An 18,255-nucleotide genomic window follows, 5' to 3' on the forward strand; every position below is an offset into this window, starting at 1 on the left:
ATGGGAGACCCGGATGGAATTCCTGGCTCCTGGCTTCAGCCTGGCCCAGCCCTGCCATTTTGGCCATTTGGGGAGTGAACTAGCAGGTGGAATATTCTCTGTCACTCTCTTTCTCTCTGTCTCTTTCTCCCTGCTTTTCCCCCTCTCTCTGTAAGTCTACCTTTCAAATAAATAAATTAATCTTAAACATTTTTCTCGTGTTTGTTGCCTCAGTTCAGTTTGTCATTGTTAGCTGAAGAATTGTTATTAGCTAGTCAATTATTAGCTGAAAAATTCTTCCACAAGAAAGAACTTTCCCTGAGTGCTTTTGGTTATTGTGAAATAGAATCACTTCAGGGAAAACAGGATAAATATTTGATATTTTTCTTGATCAATTTTCAGCATAATGGGTTGACGCCCTCTCAATGATCAAGGGCGACCAGAGTTGTTGTTTGTTGTATCATTATAAATAAATAGATGTGTTTGTATTTGATGTATTTTTGATGAATTATAATTAATTATGATTGATTAATAATAATGAACACTTAATAATACATAATTATTATTTTTAAGCTTCTTGAGTTGTCTTGTCTGGGTAGATGAGAGCCCTTCAAGGACTTGGGCTGCCTGGCAGGGCCTCTTGGGCTTTCCATGGTTTTCCAGCTTTGGAAACAAGGTGTGCCAGGCTTCTCCTGAGCGTTTCCTGCCCATGTTGGATCAGCCATTGCGCCAGTGTCTTGGCACCTTTCAGTGAAAATGGTCCTCAGACACCACGCTGTGGGCACCAGGGGTGTTGGCTGCTCCCGACTCGTCATTGCTTCTACATGATTTTGGTGAACAGGGCTTGGAAACATATTTTAAAAAGAGGATAAAAGCTCATTAGTTCATAGTAGTTTTTTTAAATTTTTTATTTTTTTAGATTTTATTTTATTTGGAAGGCAGAGTGACAGAGAGAGAGAGGGAGAGACAGAGAAAGAGATCTTGTGTCTGCTGGTTCACTCCCCAGATGGCCACAATAGCCCTGGCTAGGCCAGGTCGAAGCCAGGAGCAAGGAACACCTCTGTGGGACAACAGGATGTCATATGCCTCACAGAGCACACAGCATCACTTCTCATGTCTTCTTCCCTCCCCGAAACAACTGAACGTGAATGTAATTAATCTCCTGGATCTAATTCTAGCTTACTGGAACTATAGGAAACAGATGAACACATTAAGCAATGCCATTAGGAAGCTGTCAACCGAATTCAAAATGTAAAACATTCTAATGGACAAAAGGGGCCCAGAAACTTAGGTCATCTTCTGCTGTTTTCCCAGGCACCCTGGCTGGAAGCTGGATTGGAAACAGAGCAGCCGGGGCTCAAACCAACATTCTGATATGGGTGCTGGTGTTGTAGGAGGTGGTTTAACCTGCTGTGCCACAATCCCAGCCCACATAGTGATTTTCTGATTCAGATTTAAATTCTAGGGTTTTACTTAACTTTTTGACTTTCATGTTTGTATCATTCCTTTTCTTTTGAAAATTTTGGCTTCCTAATAGTAACTTAGTTACTTATTTGCTTCATCTTCCAATATACCTAAAGTACCTTCAAAAGTAACACTGTTAATATTACTGCTGATAATTTATGATTCTTGAAAGTGGTTTACGATTTCTTTGAAGTCCTTCTTCTTTTTTAAAAAAATATTTATTTATTTATTTGAAAGTCAGAGTTACAGAGAGGCAGAGGCAGAGAGAGAGAATGAGAGAGAGGTCTTCTATCTACTGGTTCACTCTACAAATGGCCACAATGGCTGGAGCTGCGCTGATCTAAAGCCAGGAACCAGGAGATTCTTCCAGGTCTGGATAGGAAGTGGAGCAGCCAGGACTTGAACTGGTGCCCATGTGGGATGCAGGCACTGCAGGTGGCAGCTTTACCCACTATGCCACAGCGCCGGCCTCTGAAATTCTTCTTAAAATATAACTCATGAGGGATAGATAGTTGAAACACTAATTGTTCAAGTCATTTGAAATAATTATTTTCCTTGTGTGATGGTGCTACTGACTTGATATCCACTTAATCAAATCTTTCAATTTGTTTTTCATTTTTAGAGTTTGTTTTCCAGTTCCTTTTGCTTTACTCTTTTATGATGTAAAACACTTAAATGATTTAAAAGACCAAATAGTAAAAGACATTTTCTCAGGATTCTTACTACTATCCCTGTTACTTTTTTTTTTTTAAGATATATTTATTTGAAAGGCAGAGTTACAGATGGGCTGGGGGGAGAGATATTTTCCATTTGCTGGTTCATTCTCCAAATGGCCACAAGGACTCAGCCTGGGCCAGGCTGAAACCAGGATCCTGGAGCTCCATCTTGGTCTCTGACATGGGTGCCAGGGGCCCTCTTCTGCTGCCTTCCCAGGTGCAATAGCAGGGGCCTGGATTGGAAGTGGAGCAGCCGGGACCTGAACCAGTGCTCACGTGGGATTCTGGTGTTGCAGGTGGCGGCTGAATCCTCTGTGGCCCAAAAGCAGCCCCTGTCCCTGTCACTGCTACTGTATTACTCCTTTCCCCTGTAATTTATGATTTGAAGGATTTTTTTTTGGTTTTGAAAGTATAATTAAATTTTACATATTTTAATTAACTAATTTGTATTTACTACTGAAAGGGTAGCATATTATTAATCCTGCTTGAAATTTTACTTTTTTATTTAACAAGATAGCAAGGAGATTATTTGCTGTCAGTGTATGCATCTACCTTCTTTGCTTTTTTTAAAGAGATTTGTTTATTTGAAAGACACAGTGACAGAGAGAGCGGGAAAGACAGAGAAAGAAAGATCTTCCCTCTGCTGGTTCTCTCCCCAAATGGCTACAACAGCCCAGGCTGGGTCAGGTCAAAGCCAGGAGCCCAGAACCCCGTCCTGGTCTCCAGTTTAAGGGAGCTGGACTGGAAGCAGAGCAACTGGAACTTGAACCTGTGCTCTGATATGGAATACTGGCATCATGGACAACCACTTCACCTGTTGTGCCCTAATGTTGGTCCCATGCCTTTTTCCTTCTCGCAGCTGCATGGCCCCCACTGCACAGGTGCAGGTGCCCTGGTGGGTGGACATTTGAGTTACATCAGTCTTTGGCTGTTACTGTTGTTGCAGTAACAACAACCGTTTGTGTTTTTGCCAGTGTGTCGTTGGGCTGGAGTCTTAGAAGGATGCCTTGGGGGCAGAGGGTGAACACACGTGTATGAGGGCACTTCACACAGTCCGCATAAAGATGGACTGATTTTGAAACCAAAACTGAAATCCATGCACTTTTTTCCCCCATAGTAACATTTTTGTGAACTATTTAAAGACTCTTTGGACTTTTACTAGCTATTGTTAAGTTCTTCTCTTAGGGGTGGTGATGTTTTCTAGAAGGCTTCTTAAGAGAAGAACAAGGGGTCTCCTTCCATAAGTATACAGAACTGGAAGATTAGGCAGATACCTGATCATTGCACCGCTATTGTGTGAGTGAGGGTGGACATGTTTTCTGTTAGCTTTGGAGGGCATTCTTGGGATAAACTTCAAAGCTGTCACTGAGTCCCTGGATCAAACAGCGTCCTTGGCACCTCATTCCTACAAATCATTGTCTGGGTATTGCATGTGGCATGTATCCCAGGCTTCACACATCCCGGTTCCAACCAATCTTGGTAACCTCATTCTTCACATTTCTCTCTATAGTCTATAGTTCTTCCAGACAAGATTCCCAATCTCTCAAACATATCCCATGCTCTGTGCCCTAGGATCTTTGCTTGTTGTGTTCCTTGCCATTTGTGGACCTCATGGGGCCAGACATTCCTAACCCCTGACCCAGTCTGCTCCTAAGGGGGCAGAGGACTAGAAGTGGATGGGGCCAAGTTCAAGGCCATGACTGGGTCTGAGGATTTGGGTACAACCTCTCAGTGACATAGGAAGGAGCCGAATGCAGATAAGGGAGTGATGAGACTGGTCTGAGGTAGCCAGTGTATTGTGTCTGAGCCTGTGGCCCACCACGGCTTGCAAAGGGTTGTCCCAGTATACCCTTCCCACAGCTGCTGAGCTGCCAAGGAAAGAGGATAAAACCTACTTCCTGTAGTTAGAGACCACCCTGGCCTGATTTGTGGCTACATTCTAGGCACTTGCAGCAGCTCCCACATAGCAGATGTTTACTAACCATGTGTTTAAATGAGCCGTGCGAGATGTCACTCACAGAAGCCTTGTGTCTACAGGTGTGTGTGCACCGAGGCACCATCTACCCCGTGGGCCAGTTCTGGGAGGAGGGCTGTGACATGTGTACCTGCACCGACATGGAGGATACGGTGATGGGCCTGCGTGTGGCCCAGTGCGCTCGGAAGCCCTGTGAAGACAGCTGTCAGACGGTGAGTGGGGTGCAGGGCCCGGGAATTCAGGAGTCTCCGGGAAGGAAGCAGGGGAGGGGATATCAGGAAGAGCCTCTAGTAGCCTCTGGTTCAAGGCCAGAAGGGAGAAGGAAAGGCGGGGTAGGGTTGGGCGAAAACAAAGAAGCACGAGAGGTTTGTTGCGTCACCATTCTGTGATTCAGTGCTTGGCTAATGGCCGTGTCTGTGGAAGCATCTTCAGTTCAGGGGATGGTAGAGTTGGGCTGAGCAGAGACATGGGGGAGAAATTACCTAGAAAAAGGGCTTGATGTTTTCCCTCTCTCTTCCACCTTCAGACATCACCCTAACCTTTCCTTTAGAAAGGACTTTGGTTCTTAGTTTTCTGGGATTGTCCTAATTTACTTCAGTAAATTACAGGTGGGCTCTGACCCCATCCGTCACCAGTGTTCCTGCTAGACTGGTGGCTGGTGATGCTCAGATCGCGTTTCTAACGCCAGCACATGATCAGCGTCCCCACAGCAGTGTATGGTGGCCTTCCCTTGAGGCTCCAGCAGGTCCTGGGGCATCCTTTTCTTGCACATTGATCAGACTGTAGGAAAAGGGAGGAAGAGTCTGCAAGGAGGATTGTCGGTGACATTCAGCCTATGGGTTCAGCTGTTACAATTCCTACATTATCATCAGAGATAACATCGTTAAGGAGAATCGCCAGGGCAGGCAGCTGCATCCCTCTCATGGTTGCTGTTGTAAGTGTTGGCAGCAGTGAGGATAAGGCCTTGGATGTTGTCTTGGAGCTGCGCAGTTTGTTGATGGAGAGAGGCCTGAGAGCGAATGCGGGAGTGAGAAAACCGTTCCGTGTGTCTGCTGTGCCACCTGCGTTGCTGGGGCTGCGGATGAGCGGAGCTGCTGGGTGCCTTTGGGGGAGGGTGATGCTGTGGCGTCAGGGTGTACCTTTGGGAACACGAGGATCTGGGAAGTCTGTGGTCTCCAACCTCCTCCCGGAAGCACTGGAAATACACTCATCAAACAGTGCTGTTGAGATCACATGTTAATAGAGCTGGCACTGGATAGCCATTTATTTTGTGTTTTTTTAGCAGGGAATTTTGATAGAAAAGCATAGAACCCACTCAAGCTGGCTAAAAGAAAAGAGGGGGTTGATGGAAAAGACATAGAGAAAGCTTCCAGAAATGAGGGGGCAGAATACGTGGGACCACAGGGATCATACCTTTTTCTGGTCTTGGTCTTAGCTTCTGTCTGTTCTTCCTCCCTGAAGAAGTTTTACCTTCTCACGGATTTCATTTGTGCATAGAGTCTGGCGTCCACCCCTCCATGGCTCTTCAGTCCCAAGATTCATCCCTGTCCAGTCCAACTCCCTCACTCTGTGTTTCATGGGTGAACGGCTGGGCTCAGCCTCTGTCCAGTCCCTGCTGTAGTCCAGTCGGGTGTTGGGGAGGGTGCAGCTCACATGCTGTGAACTTGGCTGCTAGAGGCAGTGGTGCTGGAGGAAGTCCCAGAAGGAGGTGGGCACGGGGCAGGGAATGAGTGGAAGTGGGAACCGTGTCTGCAGCTCCTGACCCCGGGTTGCTCCCGGGGACTGAGTGCCCTGCCTTGGAGGCTAATGTTTTCACCTTCTGGGGAGGAGGAGGACACTTCGAGATTTCAGGGTGAGAGGACGTGGGAGACTGGGCTTCGATCTTGCTGTGTGTTGGGTTGAGGTGGGAATTTCAGTAAATTACACGTGGTCTCAGACCCCATTCTTCAAGGTGGGTAGTATCAGCTCTGGTCTGACTTCAGCGACATTTAGGTTCACTTGCACAACTTTGCTGGTTGTCCAGGTCAAAGTATAGCGGTACTGCCATCACCCTGGACCCCTTTGGAATTTCCTTCACCACTGCCTCTAGACAGCCAGGTTCATACCACCCGAGCTGAGCCCATCAGCTCTCCGCTGGAGAAGTCAGCCCATGGAGACAAAGACTAAGTGTGCCAGACCGCACGGTGACACACTTTCCCCATCACCCCCCATAGTTCTCGATGCTTCATGTGAGAACATTGGGGCCAAGAAAGCAAGGGGCATTGCTGACTACCCTGAGAACTTTATAGGTGAGCCTGCACGCCTGTGGCCTTGCTTCTGTGTGGACAGCAAGAGGAACTCAAGCAGCTTTGTTGAACACTCTGTGGAGGTTTTTCTTGCAAGGGTTGTAATCACCTGACTGCTTACCCTTTGATTCTGGCCTCCAACTACATCATGGCGCTGGGAACTGTGGTCTGAAGGTAATCCACTGTGTGGTCACACACCACTCAACAATCCGGCTGTACCCTGAGGGAGGTGTCATTAGCTGAATCTGTTGTGCGGACATCAGAGTGCACTTAGGCATAGATGGGTCACTCCATGTGGCCCTTAGATGCAACTGAGATATATTCAACATGAGATATATGAGGCTGCTGGGGCAACCCAGCATACTATGTTAAACTACACACACACACACACACACACACACACATATTTATTTATTTATTTAAAGATTTATTTATTTATTTGAAACAGTTACAGAGAAGCAGAGGCAGAGAGAATGAGAGAAGTCTTCCACCGACTGGTTCACTCCCCAGATGGCCACAATGACTGGAACTGGGCTGATCCAAAGCCAGGAGCCAGGAGCTTCTTCCGAGTCTCCCATGCCGGTGCAGGGACCCAAGGACTTGGGCCATCTTTCTCTGCTTTCCCAGGCCATACCAGAGAGCTGGATGAGAAGTGGAGCAGATGGGACTCGAACCTGTGCCCATTTGGGATGCCGGTGCTGCAGGCAGTGGTTTTCCCCAGTAGCCACAGCGCCGGCCCCATTAAACTATGTTTTTACAAGTAGGAGCTCCCTCTAGTGATAAATGGTATAGCAAGTCTACAATCTAGCCACACAGTCATTTCTTATCATTACCAAGCGTTAAGTCCTGTGCACAGTTGTGTGTGTGTCCTGGCCTGCGGCTGGCAGCAGAGCAGGTTTGCTTACACCAGCATCTACAGAAGCGTGAGCAGTGTGTCATAGGACAGCACGACAGAGATGACATCAGTAGGCAGAAGGAAACTTTCGGCTCCATCCTGATGTCCTGGGACTTCCGCCATGGATGGCATCCGTCATTGGCAGAGCGGTTATGTGGCATGTGATCATTTTATTCATTCTCATGGGACTCCTTGGAAGGAAGAATGGGAGATGCTCTTCCCTCTTACCAGACAGGAACCAAAGGAACAGCACAAAGGGAATGACAGCAACAGCAGTGACACAGGGAAGGGGCTTGGCCACAGCCCACAGCTGATCTGGAGCTAGCAGGAACTGGAGCGTTCTGTGAGGAAAGGGCCCCTGGTGGCTCCAGTGTTGCAAGCACCTGTCTGGTCCAGGGAGGGAGGCGGTCTTAGTGTTTCTCTCAGGTTGCCTCTGCAGGGGACGAGGGACCAGAGCTCCATGTCTCCCACCTCTGTTTCACCTGTGACAATTCTGCCTAAAGGATTCTGTTGCTAAGTAAATTAGGAATGTATTTTTCAGTGGATGTCTACAGGTTGGGTGGATAGCATACCTGCTTAGTTCCATTCTTAATTTGGAAACCAATGCAAACAGGATGGAGTAAAGAGTATCAAGAAGGGTGTTTTAATGTGTATTTTAATATAATACATCAAAAAGCAATACAAGCTATAGAGTTTGGAGGAGTAAGGGAAAAGAAGGAAAGATGAGAATATGGGATGAACTCAGGTTGTTTGGCAAGAAAATAGGGTTGTTTAGGGCTGAGGAGGGGAATCTTAGAAATATGGTGGTAGAACAGCAAGTTGGTGGCATGGCTAGGGTGTCTGGACATGAGGACTTAGTGTGGTCTTAGGGTTCAGGTTATCTGGTCTGGGAGTCATTTGCGGTAGTCAGTGTGCTTGCCCAGGGTGAGATGCAACTGCAAACAAAGCATACCCCGGTCCAGATCACTCAGCATTCAGGGAGGCAGGCAGGGGTGGCACCGAATCTCTGCAGGTGTTAATTACCCTCCTTGGTTTCTTTCATGGCGCTTTGTACGTCCTGCCTCCTAGAGGAGGTGTGCAGACTGGGTCATCCTAATTTGTTGGCTCCTCCATAGGACCTTGTGTATCACAGAGGCACTGCAAATGACTGGAACTAGCACTGACTAGTGTGCAGTGCGCCCTGCTGTGATGCGGGTCGGGATGTCAGTAGGTCCCAAGGAGACTGTGTGAAGTTGAGCCAAGTCCCCAGAGGGGCCAGGCTCCCCCGGAGAGAGGCACAAACATTGTGTGTATCTTCTGATGTGGCCCTGCTGGTCGTGTGCTTGGGGAGTAGAACAGGCTTGGCATCCAACCTACCCTCAGCAGCCCCCATTTCTTCTCTCTTGAAGGCCCTAGCTCCAAGACGATGCATAGCTCCGGGAGTCCTGGGTCCTGGGACAACCATGTTGTCACCTTGCCTATTCTTTGTAGATGGTTTCTGATGTTTCAGAGGAGGATTGCAATTCAAGTGTCTAATGCTTTGTTCAAATTGAAGGACGTTCAAGAGGCGAGATGGACTGACAGACTCTCAGGCCAGGGTACTGGTCCTCCCTAGCAGGCTTTCTGGGAGAGGTTGGTCTCTGTTGCTCACTCATCTCGTTTTTCCTGTGTAAAGAATACTTTATCCCATAAACTACCAGGCAAATGTCAGGTAACCACCAGGAGAAGCTCAGCTCTGCATGTCGGCGAGAGGTACTGGGATCAGAGTACTCCTCCTGTGTGGGTAGTTAGCCCTGTTAGAGTAGAGACTGGATCCCAGGCAGCCTGGATGTCCTCCCCCAGGCAATGAGACCCCAGATTTGGCTGCAATAAAGGTCAGGTTCATTAGCTACGGCTAAGTGAATCTGGGCTGTCTTCAACACTCCTATGCACTGGATTGTAGCCTCACGGTGGAACTTTCCAGAGGCCAAGGTAGGTCTCTTAAGCTGGTGGAGGAGCACGCTCAGCGATTCAGTGGTGGACGTTTCCTGACCATACTGACCATGCTTGGCGTCATCCCGAGACTGGTTGACAGCAGGGGAGGACGCGTCCAGCAACAGTGTCCCTGCAGAGCCCCAGGGCTCAGCACTCGGGAGTGGCTGAGAATATCTGTGTCTTACAGGTCTGGCCGGCCCTTACTCTCTCTTCTTTGCATTTTTCCAGGGCTTCACCTATGTGCTCCACGAAGGAGAGTGCTGTGGCCGGTGCCTGCCATCTGCCTGTGAGGTGAAGGCCGGCTGGCGGCGGGGAGACTCGCCGTGGGGAGACTCCCTGTCTTCCTGGAAGAGCGTAGGTCGGGGCTGCAGGGAGGGTAGGAAGGAGGACGGTGACTGGCCAGCCTGGGGGTCCATTTTGCGGTCCAGTGTTGCCCTTATTTCACCTCATTCCTGCCCTATGCTTCCCCGACAGGGAGTTAAACCCAGCTTTCGGTGCTGTGTAGGCACTGGCTGGGATGACCTTGACCCTTAGGAAACAGCTAAGACTGTCCCCAGCTTCCCACTGTGTGGATTCTGAGAGGAGTCTGGTGCTTCCCTGGGAGCTGGAGCTCTGGATGTGTCGTGCTGCCTGCCCCCATCGCTCCATTCTTGTCCTCTCCTGCCCACCCCCAGCCCAGCCAGATTCCTTCTCCTACAGCAGAGCAGCTGAGTAGTCTCCACTCTGATGCTCAGGTGCCCGCTCTCGCTCTGGATACTGCTTTTTTTAGTTTGAAAGGTAGAGTTAAACAGAGAGAGAGAGCTATCTTCCATCCACTGGTTCACTCCCCAAATGGCTGCAATGGCTGGAGCTAGGCTGATCTGAAGCCAGCAGTCAGCAGCTTCTCCAGGTCTCCCTTGTGGGTGCAGAAGCCCAAGCACTTGGGCCATCTTCTGCTGCTTTCTCAGGTGCATTAGCAGGGAGCTGGATTGGAAGTGGAGCAGCGGGGACTCGAACTGGTGCCCATATGGGATGCTTGTGCTGCATCTGGCCGTGATTTTACCTGCTGTCTCACAGTGCTGGCCCCTGAATACTTCTTAAGTCATTTACTTAAACATGTCACGTTCCCTCCTTGGGAATTTTCATCCGAGTGCTAGGATACGAACAATTCCTTTCTTGTGATGGGAAGGGTGGGGTGGATAGTGCTGAGCCCTGGCAGCCTCGGGGGCAGGTGCTGGACGAATGTGAGGTGTCCGTGTGGACCTTCCCTCTGCCTCTTCCTAATAAGACCAAAGGCATTCTGCTGAGAGAGGAAGGCGATGGGGTAACGGTCCTGCCCTTGGACCCACCCTGTCTTCTCAAGCCCTTCTCCTCCTCAGTGACAACACAATGACTCAGTTTCTCTGGATGGGTTTCCATTCTCCTCTTGGAATCTGGATACCTGTGCATTTCCCTTCCTTGTGTCCCCCCTTCCCACTCTCTTAGTTTTCCTGATCCCCATCCCTCCTGGACCAGGGCAGGTTTTGTCCCTCCTTCCTGGAGCCGAGTCCGGCTCTCACGAGAACCTGCTGTGTCCCGGTGGAGGCTGAATGCTCATCTCTGGAGGGCTCAGTGTGTATGAAGCACCAGGCGACCTGAGCTTCTCTTTCTCTCTTACCTGCAAGACTTGGTGGCCCCAGTGGCTTTGTTGCTGGGAACATGCCGGGGACCCCCAGGCTGGGGAATGGGAAGGAATCTGCTGATGGATTCTGAGGGCAAGACTCAGCAGGTGGCCTACAGGGGGCTGATTTGGTCGTGGGGAGGCAGGTGTGGGTGGCAAGTGCCTGGCCTCTTCTGCCCCTCACCTGGAGTGAGAGGAAAGTGAGCAGGAGCTGAGCGAGTAGGGCAGGGTCCAGACGGCACTGGCTGCCCCTGTGTACACACCTGGTACACGTTTTCCAGGCCGAGACTCCTGGTGACTTTTCTTTGTAAAAAAATCAATTGCTCATTTATGTCAGAGAGAGAGTGAGTGAGAGAGAGAAAGAGTGAGAGAGAGAGAGAGAGAGAGACCAATCTTCTATCTGCTGGTTCACTTGTCAAATGCGTACAACATCTGGGGCCAGGCCAGACTTAAACTAGGAACTAAGAACCCCATGTGGGTCTCTCATGGGGGTGGCGGGAACCCATTACTTCAACCACCACCGCCGCCTCCCATGTCCACATCAGCAGGAAGGTTGCGTGGGAGGTGGATCAGGGACTAAAACCCAGGGGACACCGGCTTCCCAAGCAGCATCTTAGCCCTTGAACCAAGTGCTTGACTTCTCTGCTTCCCTGTGAGTTTTCTGAGCCCTTTCATGCCGGTTGCTCAGCCCCGGATGGCGCTGTAGGGGGCTGAGGGTAGTGTTCCCGGCCTCCCGCTACAGCCTCACCTCCCCATCCAGAGGGGAACTAGCACTGGCCTGGAAAATGGGCCGAGTGTCCTCTCTGCTGGTCCTCACTGCTGCTTCTCGGATTGAGTGCCCCGGGGGGGTCTGTGAGCTCAGCTCCAAGTCAAGGCTGAGTTGGCAGGGAGCAACCCCCGCTGCTTACTCAAGGGGCTGTGGAACAGGACTCGGAGCGAGGATCTTGGTCAGGGTGACTTTGACCCAGGCCTACTGTGTGGAGGTCCCTGGCATGAGCCCCATTCATTGCTCTGTGGCTCTGTGTGTGTGTGTGTGTGTGTGTGTGTGCTGGAGGGGGCGGGGCTTAGACATGAAACTGAGGCTTCCCTCAGGACCCAAACCAGCTTGTTGGGAGAACAACACACCACTGTTGGGACCTTGGGCCCCAGTCTGCCCAGGCTTCTTGGTCTGACACTGGCTCTCTGCAGGTTGGGTCTCGCTGGGCCTCCCCTGAAGACCCCTGCCTCATCAACGAGTGTGTCCGAGTGAAGGAGGAGGTATTCGTGCAACAGCAGAACGTCTCCTGCCCCCAGCTGAACATCCCCACTTGCCCCGTGGGCTTCCAGCTGAGCTGTAAGACAGCCGAGTGCTGTCCCAGCTGTCGCTGTGGTAAGGCATGGTGGCCACGCCCTGGGCTGCCCGGGGCCCGCCTTCAAACCTCTCTTTCCACTTCTGAGTTCTTTGGCCCTTCTTTTTAGCTATCCAGGGACACGGGCAGGATCAAAATCTTCCCATCTGTGCTGCATGCTTTTGAGAAAGCAAATGAGATGAGACAAAGAGGACTTTGCTGGAGGTCACCGCCAGCCTGGCCCTGGGCTCGGTGGCGGCTCTCACCAAGATCTCATCTCAGAAGACCCTGGAAGCGGCTGGTGTTCCCATTTGCTCACAAAATGCTAGGGAGTGGTGGAGCTGGGGTGCGACCCCAGGCCATGCTGCCTCTCCTGGGGTCGGGCCCTCCAACTGGCTTCCCCCAACTCTCCCAACAGACAGACAGATGGCCACCCCAAATCAGCTTTCTCTGCCACCCTCTCTCTTGGCACTGAAAGTTCCAGGAGTAGAATTTTTTTTAAAGATTGTATTTACTGGGGCGCCGGATTCTGTCCCGGTTGCCCCTCTTCCAGGACAGCTCTCTGCTGTGGCCAGGGAGTGCAGTGGAGGATGGCCCAAGTGCTTGGGCCCTGCACCCCATGGGAGACCAAGATAAGTACCTGGCTCCTGCCATCGGATCAGAGCGGTGCACCGGCCACAGCGCACCGGCCACAGCGGCCATTGGAGGGTGAACCAACGGCAAAGGAAGACATTTCTCTCTGTCTCTCTCTCTCACTGTCCACTCTGCCTGTAAAAAAAAAAAAAAAAAAAAAAAAAAGATTGTATTTATTTATTTGAGAGGCAGAGTTACGGAGAGTAAGGGAGAGACAGAGAGAAAAGTCTTTTGTCCACTGGTTCACTTCCCAGATGACTGCAACGGCCAGAGCTGGGCCTCTCCAAGGAGAGGAGACTGCAACGGCCAGAGCTGGGCCTCTCCAGAGGAGCCAGGAGCTTCCTCTGGGTCTCCCATGTAGTTGTGGGGCCCAAGCGCTTGGGCCATCCTCCACTGGTTTCCCAGGCTGCAAACAGAGAGCTGAATTGGAAGTGGAGCAGTTGGGGCACGAACCACGGCCCATATGGGATGCTGGCCCTGCAGCCAGAGGCTTAGCCTACTGCGCCACAGCACTGACTCTAGAATTTCATTCTTTTGTAAACCCAAATATCATTGCAGTCTTCCCTTCAATGTGACTCCATGTGAACAAGCGTTGACCCCTTGAGTGTGCTAGGCTGTTCTCTCCCCTAGGGCCGCGGGTGAGGGATTAGGCACCTTGCCCTTCCTTTTCTGGTCTGGGCCAGGGTAGCCCCTGTGGGTGAGCCTGGCAGTAGGACCCACACTGCCTTGGGATGGTGTGGGCAAGAAGGAGAACCAGAAGATCCGGGAGGGGTGCAGGGGAGGAGAAGGCCCTAAGGGGTGGCCCGAGTGCCAGGGTGTGTCCTGCACACTCACACCCTGCCCTTCTCTCCCCAGAGCCCGTGCAGGCCTGCGTGCTCAACGGCACCATCATCGAGGTGAGCTGCCGCCTCCCCCAGAGCAAGTGGCAGGGGCTGGAAAGGGGAGCTGTGGGAGGGGCGGGGCAGCTCTCTCATTCCGCAGTGAGAACTGTAGACCTGCACTCCCGGCCTCGCCCAGGGCTTCCCAGGCATCTCCCGCCAGGGCCGGGATCCATCGTTTCCCCCACCCCCTGGGGCCTGGGCCCTACCCCCCCCCCCCCAGCTCTGGCTGGGGGCATTTCCCCCATGTCCAGAGGAGCCCTCTGAAGGCACCGTGTCCATTTCACTGTGACCTCTCACCCTTGCAGATTCTGTACTTGGTGGGGAGGGCTGGGAGGGAGGGGGAATGATGGCTCTGGGAGCTGTGGGTGGGAGTTCAGGGAGCGCTTATGGGGGTGAGGTGAGGTGAGGTGGGGGGCTTCGGAGGCGGCCGGGTTGGGCTGACTCAGGTGGTTCTGATTCCAGCCCGGGAAGAGTGTGATGATTGATGTGTGCACCACCTGCCGCTGCACCGTGCAGCTGGGGCCTGTGAATGGGTTCAAGCTGGAGTGCAGGAAGACCACCTGTGAGGCCTGCCCCCTGGTAAGAGTCGGCGGGGACCACGCCAGGGGCTGCAGCCCTGGCAGTGCAGCCCTTGCAGTGGGACCCCACGGAGGTCCGTGTGTAGATCCTTCATCAAATTCTGATTATGGATAATAAAGAAAAGTGACCCAAGTAGCATCTGTCAGAAAGGAACCTGAAATGTAAAACATTTTCTTCCTGCATTTTGTATTGTTACTGTTATGTTTTTAATTTTAGAAGAGGAGAGAGAGTGAGCGAGCTCCTTTGCTGGTTCGTTCTCCAGCTGCCTGCCGTGGTTGGGAAAGGGCCGGGTCAAAGCCTGGGGAACCCAGTCCAGGCCTCCTTTGTGGTTGGCAGAGACTCAGCTACTTGGTCATCACCTGCTGCCTCCCAGAGCGTGTATTAGCAGGAAGCTGACGCTGGGAGTGGAGCTGAGACTCAAACCCAGTCCTCCGATGCACTCTGGGAGTCTTAGCTGATATCTTAGCCACTGGGCTGAATGCCTGCTCCCTGCATTTTTTCAAATTAACACAATATTTGTGGGGCTTCTGATAGTATAGTTATACTTTTATTACCTTTTTTAAAGATAATACTTTAAGAAATGTGATTACTATTGTTTGGAAACATTAAAAAATAGTCAGCAAATATTTATCAGCCACTGTGTACAAGGTTCTGCACGATCATCCTTTGAATGGATGTGCCTCAGTGTATATAACCAGGCTTTAATGACTGGACGCTTAGGTGGCTGAAAATGTTTCATCCCTTTCTTGCCAAGTTGCGACGACTGGGTTTGATCTGAATCCTATTTTAAAGTGGATTCTGAGTGGTGGCATAATCATTTCTAGTTTGGTAAATGGAAGCTGGCATTGCATAATTTAAAAATGTATTTATTTATTTAATATTTGAAAGACGGAAAGACAGAGATCTTTTATCTGCTAGTTCACTCCCCAAATGCCCACAACAGTCAGGGCTGGACCAGGCTAAGACCAGGAGCAAGACACTCCATCCGGGTCTCCCACATGGGTGCTAGGGAGCCAAGCACTTGAGCCATCACCACTGCCTCCCTGAGTACATGTTGGTAGGAAGCTGGAATCAGAAGCAGAGCCGGGCCTCAAAGCAGGCACTCTGATACGGGATGCAGACATCCCAAGAAGCGTTTTAACTCCTGAGCCACACACATGCCCCATTGAATTGAGCCCCTTGTAGGCAGGGCTGGAGACCTACCTTCCTTCCTTCCTTCCTTCCTTCCTTCCTTCCTTCCTTCCTTCCTTCCTTCCTTTCTTTTGACAGGCAGAGTGGACAGTGAGAGAGAGAGACAGAGAGAAAGGTCTTCCTTTGCCGTTGGTTCACCCTCCAATGGCCGCCACGGCTGGTGCACTGCGGCTGGTGCACCGCTCTGATCCGATGGCAGGAGCCAGGTACTTATCCTGGTCTCCCATGGGGTGCAGGGCCCAAGCACTTGGGCCATCCTCCACTGCACTCCCTGGCCACAGCAGAGAGCTGTCCTGGAAGAGGGGCAACCGGGACAGAATCCGGCGCCCCAACTGGGACTAGAACCCGGTGTGCCAGTGCCACAAGGCAGAGGATTAGCCTAGTGAGCCGCGGCGCCGGCCTGAGACCTTCCTTTCTTCATCAAACTCCTCTCTGTATTTGGGGCTCCTTCAATTTTAGAAAATGCATTGGTCAGATGAGTTTCTAGTGAGCCCAGTCTAAAGGAGAGATTCACTCACATGGCCTGGGTGTGAGCCGCTTCCTGCGCTTGCTGAGATGCCAGGCTGTGCTGCAGGAGAGGCCTGGGCAGAGGCGGAGTCCAAGTGGCCATTGGGTGCAGGGACATCTGGAAGGGGTGGGAGCTAGGGGGTCAGGCAAGTGCTTCCTGCCCTCTTGAGATCAAGGGACAATTGTCTACCTCAGTGTTCTCCATGGAACTTAGCACAGCATCATATTCAAAGTGGGGGCTTGATAGGGTGTGCGTGGAGTGGATGGGTTTTAGGAGACAGCTATTTCTGATGGAGTGATTCAGCGAGAACATTTCTGCTTTGGTTAGAAAGATGCTAATCACCTATATATATTTTTTTTTTTCTATTAAAAATTCCAGTTGATGTTTTGGATTTGGGACCCTGTGTGTGTGTGTGTGTGTGTGTAAAACAACTCCCTAGAATTTACCTGAGTCTTGATATTGAGTGAAATAATGCCATTCACAATGAGGTAGCATCCCCTCTACCCTGAATGGGACACACAGGAGGCCCACACCAACCCTGTCCCCAGGCAGAGGGCTGTGGCTTGCTTTCTCGGGGACCCACTAACTCCTGACAGCGCCCTCTGGTGTTCAGAATGCCACACAGTCCCTTCCTCCATCACTGGAGAAATGCCATCTATTTAAAACTCCATGGTGGCCGGCTCACTAGGCTAATCCTCCGCCTTGTGGCGCCGGCACACACCGGGTTCTAGTTCTGGTCGGGGCGCCGGATTCTGTCCCGGTTGCTCCTCTTCCAGGCCAACTCTCTGCTGTGGCCTGGGAGTGCAGTGGAGGATGGCCCAAGTGCTCAGGCCTTGCACCCCATGGGAGACCAGGATAAGTACCTGGCTCCTGCCTTCGGATCAGCGCGGTGCGCCGGCCGCAGCACGCCGGCTGCGGCGGCCATTGGAGGGTGAACCAATGGCAAAGGAAGACCTTTCTCTCTGTCTCTCTCACTGTCCACTCTGTCTGTCAAAAAAACCCAAAAAAACAAACAAACAAAAAAAACCAAAAAACCTCCATGGCTCCGCCTTTCCCGGTGATTTCCTGGTGCCTCCCACCTTTTCCCTCCTTACAGCACCTCCTATGCATCTTCAGGCTTTGCTGAAACCTGCCTCAGGCCACTCCATACTGTCTTAGTATCCTGCACTGGTCTTGGTCAGCTCCTCTGCCATGCGGGGGTGGGGTTGGGGGGAGCTGTGGTGTGTAGAGACCAGGGATGTCTGCTTGGACTGCCTCCGTCAGAGGACTGTGTTAGTATCTCCTGAGACCGGGGGGTGGGGGGCTCCATCACCTCCTACAGGGAGTGCAGAAGGTAATGGTGTTGATGAATGGAAAACAGGAGGCAGGGAGTCCCTGCCAAGGCACCCCGGGGAGGAGAGCCATGAGCTGACTTTGAGCAGTGGGTGGGGTGCGGAATAGAGGAGGGAAGAGTGGTGGTCCACTGTTAACCGGAAGCAAGAGCTAGGGAGGGAGAGGGGGCAGGGAGATAAGCCAGGAGGCCACAGCAGCAGAGGGGATGGATGCAAGGGGGCTGTGCAGGGGGAGGAAGCAGGGCTAATTGGCTGCTAATGAGGACTAATTGTCCTACCCAGTGAAGGCTGGCTGGCTGGGAATTGGGCTCAGCAGGAGGAAGAGAGGCTGCTCCTGAGAGGAGGAGGAGGTTTCCTGCCAGGATGGAGGGTTCTGCTGAGAGCCCAGGCAACACTAGCCCTGCCTGTGCACAGCGGCATATGGCGTGCACCTGCCATCGGCAGCCGCCGGAAGTCTAGCCGAGCTCGAACAAGTCCGTGGCTTGCACGCAGTGGCAGCAGCTGCCATCTGGCCAGCAGGGCAGGGCCTGTTTCCTTCCTGGTTTCTGCCCCCTCAGCCCCCACGTACCCCTTCCCTGTCCCGAGCCCCTGCCATACCCTGGCAACCGTTGCCTGTCCCTGTTCTCCACCTGCCTTTCCCTCTCCTTCCCGTTCATTCTTCCGCCATAACTTGACTTGCGTTCCTATTGTCAGCTGGCCTTTGCCCTCTGCCCCAGGGGGTGTCCACTTGGCCGTCATGGCTCCTCCCATCTTGGCCCTGCTCTCTGGCCTCCTTTGTAAAAATTTCACCCATTTCCTGCTCGTCATGTCCCTGGAAGTGAGCACATTTCCTTCTGGTACCACTAAAAAAATGCCCCAGTCCAAGCACCTGTGAAATCCAGCCTGACTTAGCCCCATT

The 18,255-nt window shown here is 51.6% G+C and overlaps 1 protein-coding gene across 1 annotated transcript in view; it reads left to right on the top strand.

The window, feature by feature from the left end:
- Positions 1 to 18,255, top strand: part of VWF (von Willebrand factor) — a 152,537-nt gene that overhangs the window by 125,304 nt on the left and 8,978 nt on the right. Inside the window, 5 exon segments of the mRNA NM_001329088.1 lie at positions 4,197 to 4,346; positions 9,496 to 9,621; positions 12,095 to 12,275; positions 13,723 to 13,763; positions 14,211 to 14,327. Coding sequence (NP_001316017.1) covers positions 4,197 to 4,346; positions 9,496 to 9,621; positions 12,095 to 12,275; positions 13,723 to 13,763; positions 14,211 to 14,327 — 615 coding nt within the window.

The sequence above is a fragment of the Oryctolagus cuniculus genome, chromosome 9 (assembly GCF_051225735.1).
Source record: "Oryctolagus cuniculus isolate XC-2025 breed Fujian yellow rabbit chromosome 9, ASM5122573v1, whole genome shotgun sequence".
NCBI classification, from domain to species: Eukaryota; Metazoa; Chordata; class Mammalia; order Lagomorpha; family Leporidae; genus Oryctolagus; species Oryctolagus cuniculus.